The sequence below is a fragment of the Anabas testudineus genome, chromosome 6 (assembly GCF_900324465.2).
Source record: "Anabas testudineus chromosome 6, fAnaTes1.2, whole genome shotgun sequence".
Lineage (NCBI taxonomy): Eukaryota > Metazoa > Chordata > Actinopteri > Anabantiformes > Anabantidae > Anabas > Anabas testudineus.
In genome coordinates, this window is record NC_046615.1 from 8,349,074 (window position 1) to 8,373,550 (window position 24,477).

Here is a 24,477-nt window from a genome sequence, read left to right on the forward strand (position 1 = left end):
ATTTGTTTGTCATTCTGTGTATTTCCTGCATTCACAGAACCTGCAGTAGTGAGAAATCTCACTGTAACTGAAATCACAACATCCTCTGTGTTTCTGAACTGGACTGAACCAGTGGGAAACAGTTCTTTCTATATAGTACAGTGGACTGATGGAAATGTATCTCAGAATCTCAGTGTGACTGAGACACATGTAAACATCTCTGGGCTGACTGCTGGAGTGCAGTACACTTTTAGTGTGATAGCAGTGGCTGGAGATAATCAAAGTCAAAGTGAAAAGATGCAGATTTCTCACTATACAAGTAAGATGGTGACTAAGATTGTAGTTGAAGACAGTATTTACATATCTTTATGTTGTTTAATAGTGTTATTCCACTATGTACTGGGGTAGACAGTCAGATTATTTACAAAGAGTTGGTTGAAGGCAAGAAAACTAAAAAGCACATTTGATAAAATGAGATACTTACAGTTTCTGGAGATTAGATAGATTTAGGAGATGCAAACAAAGTTTCAGGGAAAATAAGTAACAACCACAGTAGTTTCGTATCTGCATCAAATTGTTTTTACTACTTTACTATCTACTTATAGTTTTACAGATATTTAAACTTACAGTATAGTAGTCAGAGTATTTTTGTGCTCTTCACTTGAAATCCCATCAATTCTTTTGTTTCTCATCAGTCAATGTTCGTTTGGTAACTTTAAATCCTCATTTGTTCGTCATTCTGTGTATTTCCTGCATTCACAGAACCTGCAGTAGTGAGAAATCTCACTGTAACTGAAGTCACAACATCCTCTGTGTTTCTGAACTGGACTGAACCAGTGGGAAACAGTTCTTTCTATATAATACAGTGGACTGATGGAAATGTATCTCAGAATCTCAATGTGACTGAGACACATGTAAACATCTCTGGGCTGACTGCTGGAGTGCAGTACACTTTTAGTGTAATAGCAGTGGCTGGAGATAATCAAAGTCAAAGTGAAGTGACACAGATTTCTCAATATACAAGTAAGATGATGACTAATATATCTGTTGGTTACAGTGTTTATAACTAGATTAGTGCACCATCTTTATTTTGAAGTGGTTAATCTACTATAAACTGAGGGTGAGACAGTCACATTATATGAAATCATGATTTGTTTGAATGTGACAAATCTAAAAAGTACATTTGATGTAATAAGATCATTACAATGGATGGAGATCAGAACCTTTAGGAGCAGCTACTGTAGTAAGATGTGCAGAAGTTCAGTATCTGTATTAAGTTTTACACAGTATATTTTGATTACAGCTGGTTTATCTCCCCTTCACAAACTTCATATAGTTTAATGTTGTATTTCAATTTTAAACTTATTTTCTTCCACATTCAGTGTTCTGCTTTATTTCATGACAATTACACCTCACTATCATCTTTTTTTCTTTTAAATCCACCTCACTTTGACTAACAGAACCTGCAGCAGTAAGAAACCTCACTGTAACTAAAATCACAACATCCTCTGTGTTTCTGAACTGGACTGAACCAGTGGGAAGCAGTTCTTTCTATATAGTACAGTGGACTGATGGAAATGTATCTCAGAATCTCAGTGTGACTGAGACCCATGTAAACATCTCTGGGCTGACTGCTGGAGTGCAGTACACTTTTAGTGTGATAGCAGTGGCTGGAGATAATCAAAGTCAAAGTGAAAAGATGCAGATTTCTCACTATACAAGTAAGATGATGACTAATATTGTAGTTGAAGACAGTATTTATATATTTTTATGTTTTTTGATATTGTTTTTCCACTATGATCTGGGGTAGACAGTCAGATTATTTAAAAAGAGTTGGTTAAAGACAAGAAAACTAAAAAGCACATTTGATATAATGAGATAATAGCAGTTGCTGGAGATCAGAAAACTTTAGGAGATGTAAACACAGTTTCAGGGTAAATAAGTTTAGTAGTTTAGTAGTTTAATCTTTATAACTTAATTTATCAATTTAATTTGAGATTCTTATGTTTTTTATTGTATGTAGCATTCCTCTATTTCATAGAACATGAAAGACATTTAGTTTTCTTTTTTTTCCTAATTTGCCTCAACCTCTTTTTTGACACCTATAGGGAAACAAATCCATTCTGATTCAACTGAATTTGTACTGAGCAAACAGAAAATCACCCACTTGAAACTTTAATGTTTGTGACTTAAAAAACCTGCAATAGCCATGTGTTCATTTTTTGTCGTGTTCTTTTTTTGTTTCTTCTCCTCTCCTCTCTCCTCTTTTAGGGCCTGGTATAATTAGAAATCTTAATTCTTCTCAAAGCGTCTCCACCATCTCTCTGAGCTGGAACCCACCTTCTGGCCAGGTGTTCTTGTACAGCGTTACGTGGAACAATGGTGGAGCTTCGACAACCACAACAACTAATAGCAACTCTACTGTGTTATCTAACTTGACTTCTGGTACAAACTACACAATCACCATCACTGCTGTAGCTGGAGACAATAAGACACAAGGAGACCCTTACACATCAGCCTTATTCACAAGTAAGCTATGACTATTGTCCTGCTGTTGTACACCTTTCTGAAGTTATAGTCAGAGTATTTTGTGCTCTTCATTTGATATCCCATAAATTTTTTTGTTTCTCATCAGTCAGTATTTGTTTGGTAACTCTAAATCCTCATTTGTCCGTCATTCTGTGTATTTCCTGCATTCACAGAACCTGAAGTAGTGAGAAATCTCACTGTAACTGAAATCACAACATCCTCTGTGTTTCTGAACTGGACTGAACCAGTGGGAAACAGTTCTTTCTATATAGTACAGTGGACTGATGGAAATGTATCTCAGAATCTCAATGTGACTGAGACACATGTAAACATCTCTGGGCTGACTGCTGGAGTGCAGTACACTTTTATTGTGATAGCAGTGGCTGGAGATAATCAAACCCTAAGTAACGTGACCCAGATTTCTCAATATACAAGTAAGATGATGACTAAGATTGTAGTTGAAGACAGTATTTACATATTTTTATGTTTTTTAATAGTGTTATTCCACTATGATCTGGGGTAGACAGTCAGATTATTTAAAAAAAAATTGGTTGAAGACAAGAAAACTAAAAAGCACATTTGATATAATGAGATAATAGCAGTTGCTGGAGATCAGAAAACTTTAGGAGATGTAAACACAGTTTCAGGGTAAATAATTTTAGTAGTTTAGTAGTTTAATCTTTATAACTTAATTTATCAATTTAATTTGAGATTCTTGTGTTTTTTATTGTATGTAGCATTCCTATATTTCATAGAACATGAAAGACATTTAGTTTTCTTTTTTTTCCTAATTTGCCTCAACCTCTTTTTTGATACGTATTGGGAAACAAATCAAGTCTGATTCAACTGAATTTGTACTGAGCAAACAGAAAATCACCCACTTGAAACTTTAATCTGTGTGACTTAAAAAACCTGCAATAGCCATGTGTTCATGTTTTGTCTTGTTCTTTTTTTGTTTCTTCTCCTCTCCTCTCTCCTCTCTCTTAGAGCCTGGTATAATTAGAAATCTTAATTCTTCTCAAAGCGTCTCCACCATCTCTCTGAGCTGGAACCCACCTTCTGGCCAGGTGTTCTTGTACAGCGTTACGTGGAACAATGGTGGAGCTTCGACAACCACAACAACTAATAGCAACTCTACTGTGTTATCTAACTTGACTTCTGGTACAAACTACACAATCACCATCACTGCTGTAGCTGGAGACAATAAAACACAAGGAGACCCTTACACATCAGCCTTATTCACAAGTAAGCTATGAATATCGTCTTGCTGTTGTACACTTTTCAGAAGATATAGTCAGAGTATTTTTGTGCTCTTCTCTTGAAATTCAGTCAATTGTGTTGTTTCTAATCAGTCAGTTTTCATTTGGTAACTTTAAATCCTCATTTGTTCGTCATTCTGTGTATTTCCTGCATTCACAGAACCTGCAGTAGTGAGAAACCTCATTGTAACTGAAATCACAACATCCTCTGTGTTTCTGAACTGGACTGAACCAATGGGAAACAATTCTTTCTATATAGTACAGTGGACTAATGGAAATGTATCTCAGAATCTCAGTGTGACTGAGACACATGTAAACATCTCTGGGCTGACTGCTGGAGTGCAGTACACTTTTAGTGTGATAGCAGTGGCTGGAGATAATCAAAGTCAAAGTGAAAAGATGCAGATTTCTCACTATACAAGTAAGATGATGACTAAGATTGTAGTTAAGACAGTGTTTATAACTAGAGTAGTGCACCATCTTTATTTTGAAGTGGTTAATCTACTATAAACTGAGGGTGAGACAGTCACATTATATAAAATCATGATTTGTTTGAATGTGACAAATCTAAAAAGCACATTTGATGTAATAAGATCATTACAATGGATGGAGATCAGAAACCTTTAGGAGCAGCTACTGTAGTAAGATGTGCAGAAGTTCAGTATCTGTATTAAGTTTTACACAGTATATTTTGATTACAGCTGGTTTATCTCCCCTTCACAAACTTCATATAGTTTAATGTTGTATTTCTATTTTAAACTCATTTTCTTCCACATTCAGTGTTTTGCTTTATTTCATGACAATTACACCTCACTGTCATCTTTTTTTCTTTTACATCCACCTCACTTTGACTAACAGAACCTGCAGCAGTAAGAAACCTCACTGTAACTAAAATCACAACATCCTCTGTGTTTCTGAACTGGACTGAACCAGTGGGAAACAGTTCTTTCTATATAGTACAGTGGACTAATGGAAATGTATCTCAGAATCTCAGTGTGACTGAGACACATGTAAACATCTCTGGGCTGACTGCTGGAGTGCAGTACGCTTTTAGTGTGATAGCAGTGGCTGGAAATAATCAAAGTCAAAGTGAAAAGATGCAGATTTCTCACTATACAAGTAAGATGATGACTAAGATTGTAGTTGAAGACAGTATTTACATATCTTTATGTTGTTTAATAGTGTTATTCCACTATGATCTGGGGGTAGACAGTCAGATTATTTAAAAAGAGTTGGTTAAAGACAAGAAACTAAAAAGCACATTTGAATATAATGAAATAAGTGCAGTTTCTGGAGATTAGATATATTTAGGAGATACAAAACAAGTTCACTGTAAATAAGTAACAACCACAGTAGTTTAATATCTGCATCAAATTGTTATAACTACTTTATTATCTACTTGTAGTTTTACAGGTATTTAAACTTACAGTATAGTAGTCAGAGTATTTTTGTGCTCTTCTCTTGAAATCCCATCAATTTTTTTGTTTCTCATCAGTCAAGTTCTTTGGTAATTTAAATCCTCATTGTTGTCATCTGTGTATTTCCTGCATTCACAGAACCTGCAGTAGTGAGAAATCTCACTGTAACTGAAATCACAACATCCTCTGTGTTTCTGAACTGGACTGAACCAGTGGGAAACAGTTCTTTCTATATAGTACAGTGGACTAATGGAAATGTATCTCAGAATCTCAGTGTGACTGAGACACATGTAAACATCTCTGGGCTGACTGCTGGAGTGCAGTACGCTTTTAGTGTGATAGCAGTGGCTGGAGATAATCAAAGTCAAAGTGAAGTGACACAGATTTCTCACTATACAAGTAAGATGATGACTAAGATTGTAGTTGAAGACAGTATTTACATATCTTTATGTTGTTTAATAGTGTTATTCCACTATGATCTGGGGTAGACAGTCAGATTATTTAAAAAGAGTTGGTTAAAGACAAGAAAACTAAAAAGCACATTTGATATAATGAAATAATTGCAGTTTCTGGAGATTAGATAGATTTAGGAGATACAAACACAGTTTCAGGGTAAATAAGTAACAACCACAGTAGTTTAATATCTGCATCGAATTGTTTTAACTACTTTATTATCTACTTGTAGTTTTACAGGTTTTTTAAACTTAAAAAATGGTAGTCAGAGTATTTTTGTGCTCTTCACTTGAAATCCCATCAATTTGTTTGTTTCTAATCAGTCAGTTTTCATTTGGTAACTCTAAATCCTCATTTGTTTGTCATTCTGTGTATTTCCTGCATTCACAGAACCTGAAGTAGTGAGAAACCTCACTGTAACTGAAGTCACAACATCCTCTGTGTTTCTGAACTGGACTGAACCAATGGGAAACAGTTCTTTCTATATAATACAGTGGACTGATGGAAATGTATCTCAGAATCTCAGTGTGACTGAGACACATGTAAACATCTCTGGGCTGACTGCTGGAGTGCAGTACACTTTTAATGTGATAGCAGTGGCTGGAGATAATCAAAGTCAAAGTGAAAAGATGCAGATTTCTCATTTTACAAGTAAGATGATGACTAATATTGTAGTTAAGACAGTGTTTATAACTAGAGTAGTGCTCCATCTTTATTTTGAAGTGGTTAATCTACTATAAACTGAGGGTGAGACAGTCACATTATATAAAATCATGATTTGTTTGAATGTGACAAATCCAAAAAGTACATTTGATGTAATAAGATCATTACAATGGATGGAGATCAGAAACCTTTAGGAGCAGCTACTGTAGTAAGATGTGCAGAAGTTCAGTATCTGTATTAAGTTTTACACAGTATATTTTGATTACAGCTGGTTTATCTCCCCTTCACAAACTTTATATAGTTTAATGTTGTATTTCAATTTTAAACTTATTTTCTTCCACATTCAGTGTTCTGCTTTATTTCATGACAATTACACCTCACTATCATCTTTTTTTCTTTTACATCCACCTCACTTTGACTAACAGAACCTGCAGCAGTAAGAAACCTCACTGTAACTAAAATCACAACATCCTCTGTGTTTCTAAACTGGACTGAACCAGTGGGAAACAGTTCTTTCTATATAGTACAGTGGACTGATGGAAATGTATCTCAGAATCTCAATGTGACTGAGACACATGTAAACATCTCTGGGCTGACTGCTGGAGTGCAGTACACTTTTAGTGTGATAGCAGTGGCTGGAGATAATCAAAGTCAAAGTGAAAAGATGCAGATTTCTCACTATACAAGTAAGATGATGACTAAGATTGTAGTTGAAGACAGTATTTACATATCTTTATGTTGTTTAATAGTGTTATTCCACTATGATCTGGGGTAGACAGTCAGATTATTTAAAAAGAGTTGGTTAAAGACAAGAAAACTAAAAAGCACATTTAATATAATGAAATAAGTGCAGTTTCTGGAGATTAGATAGATTTAGGAGATACAAACACAGTTTCACTGTAAATAAGTAACAACCACAGTAGTTTAATATCTGCATCAAATTGTTTTAACTACTTTATTATCTACTTGTAGTTTTACAGGTATTTAAACTTACAGTATAGTAGTCAGAGTATTTTTGTGCTCTTCTCTTGAAATCCCATCAATTTTTTTGTTTCTCATCAGTCAATGTTCGTTTGGTAACTTTAAATCCCCATTTGTTTGTCATTCTGTATATTTCCTGCATTCACAGAACCTGAAGTAGTGAGAAACCTCATTGTAACTGAAATCACAACATCCTCTATGTTTCTGAACTGGACTGAACCAATGGGAAACAGTTCTTTTTATATAGCACAGTGGACTGATGGAAATGTATCTCAGAATCTCAGTGTGACTGAAACACATGTAAACATCTCTGGGCTGACTGCTGGAGTGCAGTACACTTTTAGTGTGATAGCAGTGGCTGGAGATAATCAAAGTCAAAGTGAAAAGATGCAGATTTCTCACTATACAAGTAAGATGATGACTAAGATTGTAGTTGAAGACAGCATTTACATATCTTTATGTTGTTTAATAGTGTTATTCCACTATGATCTGGGGTAGACAGTCAGATTATTTAAAAAGAGTTGGTTGAAGACAAGAAAACTAAAAAGCACATTTGATATAATGAGATTATACCAGTTGCTGGAGATCAGAAAACTTTAATAGATGTAAACACAGTTTCAGTGTAAATAAGTTTAGCAGTTTAGTAGTTTAATCTTTATAACTTAATTTATCAATTTAATTTGAGATTCTTATGTTTTTTATTGTATGTAGCATTCCTCTATTTCATAGAACATGAAAGACATTTAGTTTTCATTTTTTTCCTAATTTGCCTCAACCTCTTTTTTGACACGTATTGGGAAACAAATCAAGTCTGATTCAACTGAATTTGTACTGAGGAAACAGAAAATCACCCACTTGAAACTTTAATGTTTGTGACTTAAAAAACCTGCAATAGCCATGTGTTCATGTTTTGTCTCGTTCTTTTTTTGTTTCTTCTCCTCTCCTCTCTCCTCTCTCTTAGAGCCTGATATAATTAGAAATCTTAATTCTTCTCAAAGCGTCTCCACCATCTCTCTGAGCTGGGACCCACCTCTTGGCCAGGTGTTCTTGTACAGCGTTACGTGGAACAATGGTGGAGCTTCGACAACCACAACAACTAATAGCAACTCTACTGTGTTATCTAACTTGACTTCTGGTACAAACTACACAATCACCATCACTGCTGTAGCTGGAGACAATAAGACACAAGGAGACCCTTACACATCAGCCTTATTCACAAGTAAGCTACACCTTCTGTGTTTAACATCGTCCTGCTGTTGTACACCTTTCTGAAGTTATAGTCAGAGTATTTGTGTGTTCTTTTCATGAAATCCAGTGAATTGTGTTGTTTCTCATCAGTCAGTTTTCATTTGGTAACTCTAAATCCACATTTTGTTCATCATTCTGTGTATTTCCTGCATTCACAGAACCTGCAGTAGTGAGAAACTTTACTGTAACTAAAATTAATATGGTGAAATCATTAATGATCTGTAACTGTACAGGTTTGCACAGTTTGGCGGCAGAATAGAGATATGGTATGAAAATGCCATATTTATCAATTATCACGATTATAGTGACACTATCACCATTATTAGTATTATTATTGTATTATCAGTATTGTTTGTGTGTCAAGTATAACATTTTTTTGTCCATTTGAACTAATTGAAAACACTTTCTTTTTACTAGGGCCTGAAAAGCCACAGACCATCATGATAACAGCACAAGGAACATATAACCTGGGCATCAACTGGACCTTGCCTAGTGGGAGGGTTGATTACTATATGGCGAACATCTCAGACATAAATCAGAAATATTTGTTTAGCAATACAACGCAAGTCACAGCAGCCAGTTTTTCTGCTTTGTATCCTGGGAGAGTCCATGTAATCACAGTGACTGCTGTAGCTGGAAGCTTCACCAACACATCTGATCAGTCTAACTTTGCCACTGGTAGGTTTGACATCCAATATTTATTTTTTCAGTGTGTTTGATTGAATTATGAAGTACATTTAGTTCATTTTAACTGGATTTAAACCAAGAAAAATTACCTGACATGATTAATAACCCAGATGGAAACATGGATAAATTTTGTCAATGTGTCAACAACTCTTAGTTTCTCAAATGTCTGGTATTTTGTCGTCGACATTACTGTATTTATTGATGTACATTCTTCATAAACTTTATTTGTATTCACACCTTTTAGTTCCCACCCCTACTGCTTACATCATCATCAGCCAGGCGACAAACTCTTCGCTCAGTCTGCAGTGGCCAACTCCTAATTTGATGGATGGTGCTCCGAACATCAGCTACTACATCACCTACCAGTCTCAGGGCGGGGACGTACAAAGTACAAACTCCACAGTGAACAGCACAGATCTGCTTCTGCTATCTTCTGGAACTCTCTACAATATTACTGTAACAACAGCTGGACCCAAGAATTTAAGGAGCACAGTTGTCAGTAATTCTAGTTACACTCGTAAGTACAACAAGGAAAAATCAACGCGCATCTCTATTGCATATAATAATGCATATTATTCATATAAGGAGCCATCGTGATGTTTTCAAAAAATCTTTTAAAACTAACATTTCATTTTTGTTTGTCATATTTCTAGTGCCCAACCCTGTTTTGAATCTTAGAGCTAGTCCTCAATCCACAACCTCAATCACAGTGACATGGTCAAATCCAGTGGGATACCTGCCATATTACGGATACTTGGTTAAAATCTACCAAAATACAACGCTAGATGTTTATACAACACTTAATACAACCATTGTTTCGAACCTGGAGCCAGGAACTGGATATAATATCAGTGTCATTACAACAGCAGCAAACATAAGCGCATCCACAGCTGTACAGACGTTCAGTTACACAAGTAAGACTTTCCAGTTCATTTTTGCCAAATTGCTGGAGCCTTAATTGGTTCTGTCTAACCAACAAAATGTTATATCCAATTAAAACAACTTTCTGGCCATATATAACCATCTTCTTTATTTGCTTCAGTGCCCGGTGCAGTGACAGGCTTCACAGTGAGTGACGTGAACACAACTGCCATCCAGCTCACATGGGTCAACCCTAGTGATTATAAGCCCACATATTCCTACACAGTGATCGCATTTGATGGCACCGTGGTAGTTCAGACTGGTTCGACAAATACGAAGACCTACACCTTCATCAATCTGATCCCTGGAAAACTGTACACATTTAATGTTCTTACAGTTTTACAAGGGATTAACTCCACAGTGCAAAACACATCAAGTTACACAAGTATGTACTGGAAGTTTCTTGTATTTAGATTCAATAATAAAGATATTGCAATTATTCTGTTACGAGCAAACATTATCTTTTTTCCCCAGGGCCTGATGTAGTTTCTAACATCATAGCCATCGGAAGCACAACTAACATGTCAGTGAGCTGGACACCAGCAGTTGGACAGGTGTTCTCCTATCGTGTTCAGCTAAACAGAAATGACAGTGCAACATTTCAGGCATCAAACATGAGTGTGAACAGCACTACTGTAAACACTATGTTTGCGAACCTGACACAAGGAGTGCTTTACTGTGTAGTGGTTGTCAGCATAAGTGGACCTTATGAGAGTAACAGTTCACCGGTTTGCAACGCAACATGTGAGTTACAGTAACTTTGTGACTTAAAGCACAGTATTTGGACTAATATTTATTTTTTAGAAATGCCTAAAGTGTTTCAATCAAGCTCTAATCAGACTTCTGTCCCTTGACCTCCTCAGTTCCCAACAGTCCTGGCTCCATCACAGTTTCCTCTCAGACAGTGAGCTCCATCAACTTTACTTGGTCAAATCCAGTGGGGATGGACTACGCTCTTTACACCTTCACTGTGTTCATTAACGACTCTTTTGTGAATACTACCAACAACAACTGGTACCAGCCTGGCGGTCTCCAGCCTGGAACCCTCTACAAAATCTCTGTTGCTACTGTAGGCGTTTTGAACTATACGAGCACAGCAGTGACAGCACAAAACTACACCAGTGAGTGTGATTACCACAGTACCTATTTCTAAACAAGTATTGTTTTCATAAAGCTTGTCGTTCTAAGTTTAGCTTACTAACTCCAGAGACATATTTTAAATATGTATACTTTACATGCAGTACTATGTAGAATACATTCAACAAGGTATATGAATTGATTTTAATTTTTGACAATCAACCAATTTAATCGGCACCGTTATAATGATATTAACTGTTTTAGCACATAAGCTCTATGGCATATTGAAGCCCAGATGCTTATTTTGACATCATATATGTATTGTACAGTAACAACTGTTTCTATTGAATCTCATTGTCTCTAATTTACTCTGTCTTATTATCTCAGGACCATATTCAGTAACCCAACTGCAACTGACACAGATCACCACAAATGCAGTGACCTTGAATTGGGAACAGCCGGAAAACCAATCATACTCATATTCAGTGCAGGCTACCAACGGCTCCTTTTCTATGCTTTATAAAGTTTCTAATACCACATACACAATAATTGGACTTCTGTCTGGGAGCAACTACAACTGCACTGTCACAGCTGAAACAGCAGATGGCACTCAGGCAGCTCCCGTGACAATCCCCTGCTTTACACGTATGTATATATCCTGTCTCTTTATCTGGACGTTCACCATATTAACCTAAAATCTAGATCAACAAAACAACCAAAGCAATGTTGCTCCTCTAAAAAGTAACACGTTCTTCTCTGTTTGCAGGGCCATACAGTGTCACAGGAGTGGGAGCTGTAGCCTTAAACACAACTGCTGTAAATTTGTCTTGGATACAACCACTAGAGTATAAGAATACATATTCATATCGGATTGAGACGACAGGCTGTGGTTCCCAAAACACAACCCTCGTGGGAAATGTGGCAGTGATCTCAGGGCTCAACCCTGGCACTAACTGCACCTTTTGTGTTTATGTCAGGGCAACAAATGGCACAGAAGGGGCACCACAGTGCGTCTCTCAGTACACTAGTAAGGATTTTATTTAATTTTTTTGTACCTAAGCAATGTGCAAAAAAATAGTCTACATTCTTAAATGTATACTGTGTGAAGTAATATTTACATCTGACAAATATCTTTCAAACCATCAGGACCGTTGTCTGTGAACTCGTTAATAGCCGTTCCAACAGTGGACAGCATCACAGTCTCATGGGCCAAAAGTGTTAACAACACGGAAATGTATAATTATATTTTGACCTGGCAAGGCAATAATGGAAGCGTGAATAAAACAACAAACAACACCAGTTTTACAATCTATAACCTGGATCCTGGCAGCGCCTATAACTTCAGTGTCACCACAGTGACCGCTGATGGCACACTGAGTACTCCAACGTGGAATTCCAGCTGTACAAGTAGGACCATAACAGCCCGACTTCTGCTGTTGCTATTAGATAGTTTCAAATATCTTTTTATCTTTACTGTGCACTCATGAAAATGTGAAAGCAAACCTATTGCATGTGTAGTTAAGGTTACAAAGAGCGCTGCATTTTAGTTTATCAATAAATGAATTCTTAGCAACTATGGAGCTTTCTGCAATGTTGCTGATGACTGGACATACAGTAGCTGTTTAAGTTTCAGAACATTATTTACTCCCAAAATATTATAATATATAATATATATGTTTTTTTCAGTTTTTTTTTTCTTTTACATTAATATTACCATATAACTTCTGTTTCATGCCACAGATGCAAGCCCAGTGTACAACCAAAGCTGCCAAGGTCCAAATGGAACAGATGCAAAAATCATCCTGTCCTGGGCCAAACCCATTGGCCAAAACAGTGGCTTTCTAGTCACTGTAAACAGCATGGCAGGTGCCGTCATTACCCAAATGACACGCCCATGTTGTAATCAAATTGTCTCTGGTCTTAATTACAATCAGCAATACAACGTGACTGTGGTGACGCAGAGCTGTGGACAGTCCAGCACTCCTGTGTCTTTCTTCTGCTGGACAGGCATCACAAGTAGGACTTTGTACTTTGCAGACATTAACATTCTGTAACTGTGCATTGCAAATATACAACAATTTCTCAGTGTTTGAGATCTTGACAGTAAACACAGTTAAAGATGCTAAAACTGCGAATAATTCACCATGTCTTTAGTTAAATTGCTGTATTTTATTTGTAGTTTTTAATAATTACTTTTTTTAATGACACTGTTTTCTCTTTCATATTTTTTTGAAGATCCAACAATTCCAAACGACTATGAGTTGTTGGCCTCTGTGACTGACATGGTATACAACCAGTTCACTGTTCAGATTCAGTTCAACCTGCTGAAAAGCTCCAGCGGACCAGTCACTAACGTCGGCATGCTGGTGACAAACAATCCAAACAGTCTTATACAGACAAGTGGGTTTTCGTTTCCTTTCTTACTGTCAGAGAGTGTTATCATGTTTACATCATATTATAATCTATTCTAAAGTAATCATTTATGGTAACTACTAAAAAACAGTGTTATCATTTATGCCTAGTCTAGGTCTTTCTTACTGTTCCAATCTGTCCTTCTAGATCAAAGTTTGAAACAGTTCTTGAATGTAACGTATGATCAGTGGATATCATCAGGCAGTCCAGTATACCTGGCAACAGTCAAAGACTTCACCATTCAGTCACGTAGTGCTGTGGACTATCTGACTATAAAAGTGGGAGATGCATCCCAGTGGAATGGCTACAACAATGGTGCTCTGAGCCCCAAAACAAAATACCAGTAAGAATGAAAACTATTGAGTGTATGATGAACATGCGTGTGTAGCAACAGCGTTATTGTAAGATACAGTATTCAGCTGCAGAGAACAAGTCACAAGTGTCCATTATGTGTATATAACACAGATTTTTAAATCTCCTGCAGATATGCCATTGCACTGTTCACCAGTCTACAGCTACAAGGTCAACTTGTGAATGTTGTTGACTCACTGGTGTCAGTAACACCTTTATATCCTGCTATTGAACTACCAGAGAACCCAGGTACACTGATTCAGAACAAACCTGTTTGCTTATATATTTATTTATTAATTTCACCTAATGTGAAAAAAATACTCACTGCCTTTCTGTTTTAATTTGTTAGCCGTTATCACTGCCATTGCTGCAGGAGTAACAGTGGGCATTTTCTTTGTTATCTTCATCATCCTCATTGGCGTCATCTTCTACTGGAGAAGGTTTGTTATAATCATCACTGTTTGTTATTAGGGAAGCCAGTGTGTGTAGGAAGAAATTCTAAACTGACTCTTTATGTATTATAGGTCACACAAAAAAGAACCAGACATCAACATCCAACCCATGAGGTAAGGTTTTTACTATATCATCATACTGTAACTTTTGGATGAAATGTACAACAATAGTGAAAATGTGTTTTTTCCTCTCTCCGTTTCTAGATCCAAAGTGTAAGTAAAAATCCTCAGCAAAGTGAGATCAGTGTTGCTCATCATTAGAAACAGACTCGTTGTTTTTTGAAGAAAGAAACATTTGTTTTTTGTTTTTTGTTTTTTGACCTGAGCAGAAGCGTGGCTATCAGGGTGGAGGATTATGAGGCCTACTACAAGAAGCAAAGAGCGGATTCCAACTGTGGCTTCGCTGAAGAATTTGAGGTGAAACATAAGCTTTAATATTCAAGAACTCCCCTGTAGTATGTGTTACCTTTGGTCAGTATAGATTATAACTACAGTTGAGTAAGTCAATTTTTTCTGATTGTGCAGTTCTTCTAAATTAAGATAGCTTTTTGTGGTTCACGTGTACCAGATTTGGACACGCTGTGAGTCATGAAATCTTAAATCACTTCTTTTTTTCTTGTTGTTTCAAAGGACATGAAGCCTGTTGGTACAAATCAGTCGAAAACAAACGCTCTGACACTGGAGAACAAGCCCAAGAACCGCTACAACAACGTGCTTCCCTGTGAGTCACCTTAATAAATCCAACTTTACCTTCAACAGCTTTTACAACACTCTTCAGTCTTTGAACTCATCACCTCTCATACTGGTTCTGCTTCCATTATCACATGTCGCTATGAATGAAGAAGAGTAGTGAGCATCAGTGCAGCCATAACATTTTACACATAACATTTTTTCATTCATTAAATTTCCTCTTTTTTCGCCTCTTAGATGACTCTTCTAGGGTGAAACTCTCTATTATCCATGGAGATCCACATGATGACTACATCAATGCTAACTACATGCCGGTTCGTACTGACACCTTTTAAAGCAGCTCTCTATCTCACATACAGTAATAGCACATGTCACTGCTCATTCTTTTGCTTAAAGCCATGTCATGTAAAGCCCTCCACATCGCATCCAGTTTGATGTTTAGAACACTTGAGAGCAGGATGGATGTTTGTGTGATGTTGGGATCTGGGATGGAGGTTTTTTTTTTTTTTTTAATTGGCAGGGTTACAACTCAAGGAAGGAGTTTATTGCAGCTCAGGGACCCTTGCCTTCCACAGTCAAAGATTTCTGGAGGATGGTGTGGGAGAAGAACGTCTATACCCTGGTTATGCTGACACGCTGTAACGAACAGGGACGAGTGAGTACAAACTCAACAAGCTGCAACGCTGATGTGTACATACATAGACACACGTGTAATATTTATTCCTTTGTTTTCTATTAGCAAGAAAGTTCTGTTTAGCAGTGCTAAATGTATTCTATTATATATATTTAAATATATAATATACTATATATTTATAATATTTAATATATATATAAAACATCTTTATGGTCTGAAGGGACTCAGTTCTGTTGTGTAATCTCTGAGCTTTATGTGCATTGTTCATCTGTTTTGAGTGATGATATGATGCTCTTTAAAATCATAAAAGCGTTATATTATATTACATTATGTTAGTTATTACATTAATTAATTTTTATTAAACTGTGCAGCTTGTTACAGCTCAGTTTCTTTTGCCTTTAAAGGTAAAATGTGAGCAGTACTGGGGCCCTGGCACCAAGCACTATGAAAACTTCACTGTCACAACGATCTCTGACGTACCACTTGATGACTGGACCATCAGGGACTTCAGGATTAAAAATGTAAGTGACAAGATAATACATATGGCAACAGAAAAAATAAGTCACTGCTTACTTACTACTGTGTTGTTTGTCCACGTCCACCAGTTGAAAACAGCAGAGACACGTTCAGTGCGTCACTTCCACTTCACAGCCTGGCCGGATCATGGGGTACCAGAAACTACTGAGCTCCTCATCAACTTCAGACATTTGGTCAGAGAGCACATGGACCAATACTCCAGACACTCTCCTACCGTGGTCCACTGCAGGTCTGACAGAATACACACACACACACACACACCTCTGTCTTATATTCTTTATAAGAGTTTTAGAAATTATCAATAAACTCATCTGTTCTTTCTGTCTCTCCTTTGTCTGTACGCCCACGCACAGTGCTGGTGTTGGACGCACAGGTACTTTCATAGCCATTGACCATCTGATGTATCAGATTGAAGGGGAAAATATCGTAGATGTGTTTGGCATTGTCCACGATCTGCGCATGCACCGCCCCCTTATGGTGCAGACGGAGGTAGGGCGCAGTCAAGTCACTGTGGTTTTTGTCACAGATGTCTTACTCTACATGTTGTTTGAACTGATCTTTTGTATTTGGTGCCGCTGCAGGACCAGTACGTGTTCTTGAACCAGTGTGCCTTGGACATCATCAGATCAAGAACTGGAAACAACGTTGATCTAATCTACCAAAATGCCGCAGCGCTCTCTATTTATGAGAATGTAGAACCCAAAAAAGGATATTCTAAGAATGGCCACTACAATACATAAGCTTGAGAGACTTTCAGCAGATTGTGCTGTATTTATTTTTATACACCTGTCGTGATCTTTTTAAGCATCTTGTAGCTTTCAAGATTTAAACCTATTTTTGTATTTATTTGTTAAAAATGTTTAATGTCTGACAGTAGAGGAAAATGTGTATCACTGCCTACATGTTGGACTACATGTTGATACTGATGATTACATTTTTAGCTCAGGTAATATTTTGGATGCTGTATTGTTGTTTGATTTTGCCTTTTCAGAACCTGTGTGCTTTAATACCAATATGTGCCACTCGTTTCAGTGCTTAGAACAAAAAGGAAAGGGTGTGGTTTATTATATTTTATTAACATTGTCAGATCATCCAATCAATCATCTTTGCACTTCTTAAGCCAGTTGGAACTATGAAATACCTTTTCATGAATAGAGTTGTTGTAGTCTGTTGTATTTGTATGCACTTTGTATAATGCACTGGATGCAAATGTACACTGACCATTACGAAATGTGTTTTTGTTTAAATTGTGGATTATATTTTTCCTACTGCTTTGTGACTATTTGAAACATTTTGCTATTTACCCCACCTTGGATGGTCTGTTGATGGTTCATATTAAGGAAAAGCTCAGGAACTCAAACAATAAAAAAACAAAGTGCATTTTGTAATATTTCACCCACAATTAGGATGTTTTTGAAAGGTTTTATGATATGCTTGCTGGGACAATGCAAAAACTGTCAAACGGATGGGGTTTTTAATGTACCTTGTCAATTTGTCAAACAAAATAGGATTAAAGATGTTGCTATATTTTTATGCAACTTTCGTGTATAGCTATGCAATGTGTGGTTTGAATCTATGTGTGAGTGAATGTGTCATCAATGTCATCTTCTATACACAAATCCAGTAGCTTCAATACAATTAAAGCATTTTACTCCACCATAATTCTTTGATTATTGCTCTTATCTGATGTTAGTCAGAATTGGGTTGTGTTACATTGTACAAGCTAATATTATTAAAATGCAACACACCACCAATCTATGTGACAGCGAAGTAGACACACCTCTGCATTCCTCTGAGGTTGCAGGTGACCAAACGCAGTTTATAAGATGAATAAATAATCCTAGTTCTGTTGTATCATGATTGGATATAAAAGGAGCATCCAAGAAAGGCTCAGTCGTCTCGAAAGAATTGTCAGTCATTTCAAAAAGAATAGTTCTCAACACAAGATTACAAATGATTTAGGTTTTTAGCTATTTAGATGATAGAAACATTCAGGGACTCGTTAATTTAAGGCCAGAAACAACTGTTCTATTGAGCTTTCAAGACGCTGTCTTTTCCTGGAAAGTCAGTGGATGTTTCTGCGGTCCTCATTCTACATGTGGTAAAACAGCGTGGCTTGGCAGACACAGAGTGTGTGTGCTTGACTGCCGTGCCTGAAGTCCACCTCTGTTCTACTGGTGAATAATGAATCAGACAACAGTGACCACTCACTGTTGCACAGCTAAAGTCTTGGATCCAGAATGTATGGGCAAATATTCTATTTGCAAAACTGCAACAATTCATAAACTCAGTTCCCAAACAATTGGTAAACGTGCCTCTGTTGCACTTTATTATGAGACATGATATTAGAAATTTGCTTATATTTACCAAAAACAATCAAGTTGTTCAATAAAAGCACTAAAAATCTTTTGTTTTGGGACTGCACTCCTGACTAATACTAATCTTTTACAGTATACTGCTCCCCCTTTGCCATGTTTCTCTTTCTCTCAACTGCTGCTCATCATTCGTGTTTGAAGTCTCTCAGATCCACAAGTGGGAGCTAAAAATAGATTTGGCATCTGAACGCTTCTTTTACTATGCAGTTATGACTTTCTAGAGTCGTTAGTAACAGACATCTAACCTGCAAAATTCATTCAGACAATGTGGTGACCCACATTTAATGATGAGCTCAAATGCTTATGTGCCAGTAAATCCACCATGATGGATTATATCAGCACATTTCAACCTCTGATTGAGGCAGACATATTTTTAACTGTCTCTGAAATAATTAAAACTCTCAACTCTCAAATGGGGATTTGTGCCATGTCAAGTGGAAAACACAAATACACAGCTACAGACTGTGCAGTCACCTTCGTCAGGCTTAGACCAGTTTCCAGACACGTTACTTGAATAAACTCATTTATAAAGACTTATTTTGAAATATTACTGTATTGAAAATATTTTATTGTATTGAAACTGTATTGAAATTGTTTTGGTATGAAGATCTGCATTGAACCATAATTTAATTGAATCGTATCGTAACAAACATTGAAGGTGTTTAAACAAACCAAACTGCTGGAAACATGTTTTTTATTATTTTATTTATAACCAATTTTAACTGTTTTCCTAACTACTTGTTTTGTTAAGTGTTGCGGGAGTGCTGAATCCCATCCCAGCTGTCGCTGAGTATGAGGCAGCATACACCCAATGGTTGTGCGTCTCTAGGTGAGACTCACAAACATTTACACTTGTGGGCAATTTAGAGTGACCAATTAACCTAACGTGCATGTCTTTGGACTGTGGGAGGAAACTGAAGCCCTCAGAGAAAACCCACGCAGACACAGGGAGGACATGAAGCTCCACACAGAAAGGCACCCGGCCCACCCGTGCAATTGGGTCCTTCTTGCTGTGAGGTGACACTGCTAACCACTACACCACTGTGCTGCCCTTTAGCCATTTTTTGGGCATGTAACATATCATGTCTTTGGACTGTGGGAGGAAACTGAAGCACTTCGGGAAAACCCACGCACCCAAGAACATGATAACTCCACACCTAAAGAGGTGGGCTGAACCCAGAGACATTCAGAGTCCAGAGAAGGCCAGAAAAGGCCCTTCTGAGGCTACAGAAAACCATGGGCTCAGCCACCTTGTCGCTCTAATGCACTGAAACACGGTGCAGGAGAGGAGGATGTTTTCATTGTTATGGTGTCACCATTCAGGGTGAATGCCTCTGAATCGTGACACCATAACAGACTTTGTGGGAGTTTTAAATGTCGACTGGTGGCATGCCGTCATCTACAAATGGCTTCACATATGTGACAATGTCATCCAGAGGTACCTGAGAGGATGATGATGACGTTTCATCTGTGCAGGTAGTACCTGATGACGTGATTCGGCTGAGTTCTGGCTGCCAGTCTTCTGAGTAAAGGGATGGTGGTTCTTCTGCAAGCTGCGGGCCAGGTTTGGCATTTCGAAATACCTTCTTATTTATCCATGACCTTACCTTGTGCTGTGCAGGCTTCTTCGCCTTGAGAAGCTGCAGAGTGGTCTGTTCCAGGTCTTTCTTCAGCCTGTGCAGTTCCACGGTCTTGTCGTTCACCAATTTGATGAAATGATTTCTAGTCTGGTCAAAACGCTCCGCTGCCTTCTCAATCTGCTCGTGAGCTCTTCTCAGCTCGTTCCGGTAATTTTGTTGGATCCTTTCAGAAGAGCTGATCTTATTCTTCAGATTTTCAATCTGACCTAGCAGGACCTCTCTTGTTTCTGCATCCATCTGCACCATCTCATCGCCGTCTATGTAGCGTCTTTTGAGACAGATAATTCTTTTCCTAAACGTGTTAGGGTCACCGATCACAGAAATGCAGGCCTGCAGGTCTTCCTTGAAACGCAGCTGGTAAACCTCCAGGGTTTTGACTTTATCCTTCAGCTTGGTAAGGTCAGGTTCAAAGGCTCTCACTCTGTATCTCAAATGTGCAACAGTTTCAGTCAGGTCTCCATTGGTTAGCTGGATCTTGTTTAGCTCATCTACTTTTTCTTTGTACTTGGACTCCTGCTCTTTATTCTCTTCCTCCAGACGTGTACAGTTGTCCTCACTTGTTTTCAATTTAATCAGTAGAATTGCGTTGTTGTCCGTTTCTCTCTGCCAGTCATCCTGAATCGCATTCTTCTCTCTTTTTAAGTGAGCTAGTTCCTGATCTTTCTGTTTGATGACGTTGTCTTTTGCTTTGACTGTTTCGTTTAATTTTGCCACAGTCTGGGTCAGGTTTGGCTGTTTCTTCAGCAGTGTTATTGTCTGCTCCTTTTTTTCTAGCTTCAGTTCCAGGGCTACACGCTCCATCCTGCTGTTAAGCCTGACAGCCTCCATTTGTTTTTGTTGTTTTTCAATGAAGTCGTCTTTTTCAACTAGCTGTTTCTTCAGGTTCTTCACCACCCCTTTGTTTACCCTCACCGTCTCACTGAACTGTTCCTTAAGTTTTTCTATTTCATGTTCGTAACTTGCTGCCTGCTCTATTAGTGCCTTGTCTGCTGTTTCTTTTTGCAAAGCCAGCTTCCTATCAAAGTTTTCTTGCATGCATGAGATCGATTTTTCTTTCTCCTCTAATGCTTCAGCTACAGCTGTTTTATGGTCTTTCTGAATCCGATTTATATACCGGTCGAATTCTTCCTGGCTGTCCTTGTGTAACTTTTGTTTTCGATTGAGGATGCATTCCAAATCATCAATTTCCCAAATGTAATTTTTTAAGTCATGCTGGCTTTTAACTAATTGGTCTTCTAATTCTTTCTCCCGCCTACTTGCAGCTTCCACCTTTTCCTGGAGAGTCTCGACTTTGGTCTTAAACTGTTCTATCATTTGACATTTTGAAACATATTTAGTTTCCCAGTACTTACTGAAATGATCATGTTTCGCCTTGAGTTTGTTAACTTGCCACCTGAGGAATCTCTCTGTATGTGGTCTCTTCATTGTTCCTGCACACTGGTAAATCATCTTTCTCACAAATGTCTGACTTTATGTTGACAAGTTTGTCTAAAGAGCCTAAAGATTTTTTAAACTGGGAAATGACATCATCACATTCCTTTGATGGTTCTGTAACCAGGAAGTGACATCATCCCCTTGCTTTGATGTTCAATTCCTAAACAATTCTCTCTCTCTCTCTCTTTCTGTGTGTGTGTGTGTGTGTGTGTGTGTGTGTCTGTGTATGATAAGATAGGATTAGATGACTCAGGACTGTTTTCCTTCAGCCATGTCCCATTTTGGCCTGTGATAAGCATGGATGATTCCTACGGGTTTTGTCAGTGCTTCTCCCTTGCCCTACACCTCTGCCTCCTCGGCTCCTGGAGGAGTTCAGATCTTCTGGATAAATTCTGATGGATTTCAGGTTTCTCTCCTTGGATGAGACCTGTGTTATTAATAGCTAATTGCAGATGAGCTGTTGCCATATGTAAAAAAAACAAAACAAAGTAAAACGAACAAACAACAACAACAAAAAAATCTGTATCCATGGTAACGTGCTGACAAAGTCACAATAAGTCCTTAGAAACGGGATCAGGAATACAATAAAATAAAAGCACTTCTAAAACATTACACAACTTTATTTGGGATCTAATGTTTGTATATATAATAATAATAATATGTATAATAATGATTTTGGTCCTTTTAGAAACAGGATAAATTTCCAACAGACCGTTTGTTTGGTATTTGGCAAGTTATTAGTGACGTGGTTGTCGGCCAATCAGAAGTTCTGATATGTCCAAGATTTTTGTCAGCTGTCTGTGGATTGAGAGATTCAGTGGACTAATTTTCCATCTGTAGCTGGAGCTGTGTTTTATATCTTTTGTGTACAACAGGCAGCGAATTCCCCTCATTGTCCCTCTATAGCTTTGTCTCTTTCTCTTGAGTTTCATTCGAACCCCACAGTAACACAGCCTTCCTCCTTTCTGTCATCTTTAATGAACTCAGACAAACATCCGATCTAAAATTTGCTACCATGTGTGGCATTAGGTGGTCTGCTCTTATGAAGCCTGCTGGTAGCCCTACTCAGTGCCCTTTCACACTGCCTGTCATTCACCCATTCACAATCCCCCACATCCTGATCTCACCAAATCCAATCAAGATATATGGATATTAAATGAACCAGCAGCAGATCTATAAATTATTTCTTACCTCACCTGGGGTGTGCTCAGGACAACGTGTTGCTCTTGCGTTTGACCCCCCCCTGGCACTGGGACAGCCAGGGCGCCGTGCTGTGCGCCGCTGCGGCCGCAGGTGGCGCCAGAGCTCGCTGTGCGGCAGCAGCCAGATGAACCGCAGCGGGAGGGTCACTCACTCCACCCCGCTCCACACTCTCCATGTTGAGACGGAGCAACTTCTCCTCCAGCCGACTCCAACCGTCCGCCCGCTGCTCCCCACAGCCCAGCGACCTCCCCGTGCTATGTGGCTGCTCCGGGAAGGAGGCTCGGAAAACCCCCGTGTGAGCGCCGTCCTGGTCGACACAGCGTGAGTTTACCTTGAATTGCTCCCTGTGCCTCTGCCTCTCTCCGGGGGAGGTAACTTGCCATTTTTAGGGAACCGTGTCGGTGTCTAACGGTATTTTTTCCAACCAACGGAGCGGCGCTGTGGCTCCTGTGCTAACTTAAGCTAGCTAGCGGAGCTCACGTAGCACCGACTGGGAGACAGAGGAGGGGGCTCTCCCCCGAGGGTCCTCCCGGTGCTTTGGGCATCTTAACGACGCGGTTTTGGAGGGATGTGTCCAGCGGCGGTAGTAACGTTATCTGTCCGTGTTTTTGCCGTCTGGCTGCGCGGTGGTTTACGGCACCAGCTAGCTGCATGAAGTAAAGCCCACATCTCCACGTTAGCGGAGCAGACCATGCCTCATCCTGCGGCTGCAGCTCGGCTGTCACTTGTGTGCATGACAGCTGTGAACCTGTGATGAGCAGGGACTGGTACCTGAGGATGATCCCCTCACATTTATTCAGGAGAATTAGCTCCAGACGACCTGGATTAATACATGGGACCGATCAAAAACAGGCAGCGTTACTCTAATTTAACCCAATTTAACGACGCATGTGGCAGAGCTGGAATAGGACTGATGATGATAAACATAACCTCCATTCATACTCAAAGCAACCATAGTCCTTATTTAATGCACAACGCTGTTATTAATGTGTTGTTAAGACACACAACACAATGCGGTGTGAAACCCTGATAAGTCAAAGGAGGGCTTACCAGAGGCTGGGAGACATTTAAATGTCTCATATTGTGCAGTGCAGGCCAGGACGTCTTCAACACGGTTCATCTCCAGTCTTGCTGCTGTAAAGCCAAAGCAGTAATCTTTGTGGTGTATTCACTACCAGAACAACAGGGCTATCAAAAGGTTTGTCTTCACATGACAACTTTATAATGCAAACTGTAGTTTTGAGACTATATATTAGGTGTCATTTTGTGATTGGAGCCAGGCAGATAACAAGTATCTGTGTCAATAAGAATAAGAAATAGCTGTACAGATATTTAGGAACACTGTCTCTATTGCACAGCTTCCCTCCCCTAAAGGTTTACTTAAAAGCTACAAAGTCTGAGTCATAACATTTATAAAGCCTCAAACAAACCTTTCTTATATGTTATCCAAAACCTATTATGGGCCAGACTACACTTGCGATGATGAATGAATGTGGACATTTTATAGAACCACTTTAAATCATCCATGTCTGTC

At 38.4% G+C, this 24,477-nt stretch overlaps 3 protein-coding genes across 41 annotated transcripts in view; 2 read left to right on the top strand and 1 right to left on the bottom strand.

Moving 5' to 3' along the window:
- ptpn5 (protein tyrosine phosphatase non-receptor type 5) overlaps positions 1 to 16,413 on the bottom strand; it is a 64,081-nt gene extending 47,668 nt beyond the window's left edge. For 2 of the 3 annotated variants that reach the window (XM_026365003.1, XM_026365000.1), the window contains exon 1: positions 15,181 to 15,347. The gene's annotated coding sequence lies outside the window, so the exon portion shown is untranslated. Of the gene's footprint in view, positions 1 to 15,180; positions 15,348 to 16,331 lie in introns of those variants that run through there. The other variant, XM_026365004.1, reaches the window with a different exon arrangement.
- The window catches only part of LOC113165475 (phosphatidylinositol phosphatase PTPRQ-like), a 41,614-nt gene extending 23,661 nt beyond the window's left edge, over positions 1 to 17,953 (top strand). For 28 of the 36 annotated variants that reach the window (XM_026364961.1, XM_026364977.1, XM_026364980.1 and 25 more), the window contains 31 exons: positions 38 to 298; positions 742 to 1,002; positions 1,440 to 1,700; positions 2,251 to 2,508; positions 2,682 to 2,942; positions 3,496 to 3,753; positions 8,244 to 8,501; positions 8,948 to 9,208; positions 9,462 to 9,734; positions 9,871 to 10,131; positions 10,260 to 10,523; positions 10,613 to 10,882; positions 11,002 to 11,259; positions 11,603 to 11,860; positions 11,982 to 12,242; positions 12,362 to 12,622; positions 12,956 to 13,231; positions 13,451 to 13,615; positions 13,775 to 13,970; positions 14,112 to 14,227; positions 14,328 to 14,418; positions 14,503 to 14,544; positions 14,635 to 14,643; positions 14,760 to 14,847; positions 15,061 to 15,151; positions 15,358 to 15,434; positions 15,641 to 15,775; positions 16,159 to 16,275; positions 16,360 to 16,520; positions 16,645 to 16,780; positions 16,873 to 17,953. In XM_026364961.1, the coding sequence (XP_026220746.1) occupies positions 38 to 298; positions 742 to 1,002; positions 1,440 to 1,700; positions 2,251 to 2,508; positions 2,682 to 2,942; positions 3,496 to 3,753; positions 8,244 to 8,501; positions 8,948 to 9,208; positions 9,462 to 9,734; positions 9,871 to 10,131; positions 10,260 to 10,523; positions 10,613 to 10,882; positions 11,002 to 11,259; positions 11,603 to 11,860; positions 11,982 to 12,242; positions 12,362 to 12,622; positions 12,956 to 13,231; positions 13,451 to 13,615; positions 13,775 to 13,970; positions 14,112 to 14,227; positions 14,328 to 14,418; positions 14,503 to 14,544; positions 14,635 to 14,643; positions 14,760 to 14,847; positions 15,061 to 15,151; positions 15,358 to 15,434; positions 15,641 to 15,775; positions 16,159 to 16,275; positions 16,360 to 16,520; positions 16,645 to 16,780; positions 16,873 to 17,031 (6,044 nt within the window). In that variant the 3' untranslated portion in view covers positions 17,032 to 17,953. The remainder of the gene's footprint in view (positions 1 to 37; positions 299 to 741; positions 1,003 to 1,439; positions 1,701 to 2,250; positions 2,509 to 2,681; positions 2,943 to 3,495; positions 3,754 to 8,243; positions 8,502 to 8,947; positions 9,209 to 9,461; positions 9,735 to 9,870; positions 10,132 to 10,259; positions 10,524 to 10,612; positions 10,883 to 11,001; positions 11,260 to 11,602; positions 11,861 to 11,981; positions 12,243 to 12,361; positions 12,623 to 12,955; positions 13,232 to 13,450; positions 13,616 to 13,774; positions 13,971 to 14,111; positions 14,228 to 14,327; positions 14,419 to 14,502; positions 14,545 to 14,634; positions 14,644 to 14,759; positions 14,848 to 15,060; positions 15,152 to 15,357; positions 15,435 to 15,640; positions 15,776 to 16,158; positions 16,276 to 16,359; positions 16,521 to 16,644; positions 16,781 to 16,872) is intronic. The other 8 variants (XM_033326013.1, XM_026364997.1, XM_026364963.1 and 5 more) reach the window with 7 other exon arrangements.
- A 5,110-nt stretch (positions 17,954 to 23,063) lies between these two features.
- osbpl5 (oxysterol binding protein-like 5) overlaps positions 23,064 to 24,477 on the top strand; it is a 31,482-nt gene continuing 30,068 nt past the window's right edge. For both annotated transcript variants that reach the window (XM_026364724.1, XM_026364725.1), the window contains exon 1: positions 23,064 to 23,264. The gene's annotated coding sequence lies outside the window, so the exon portion shown is untranslated. The remainder of the gene's footprint in view (positions 23,265 to 24,477) is intronic.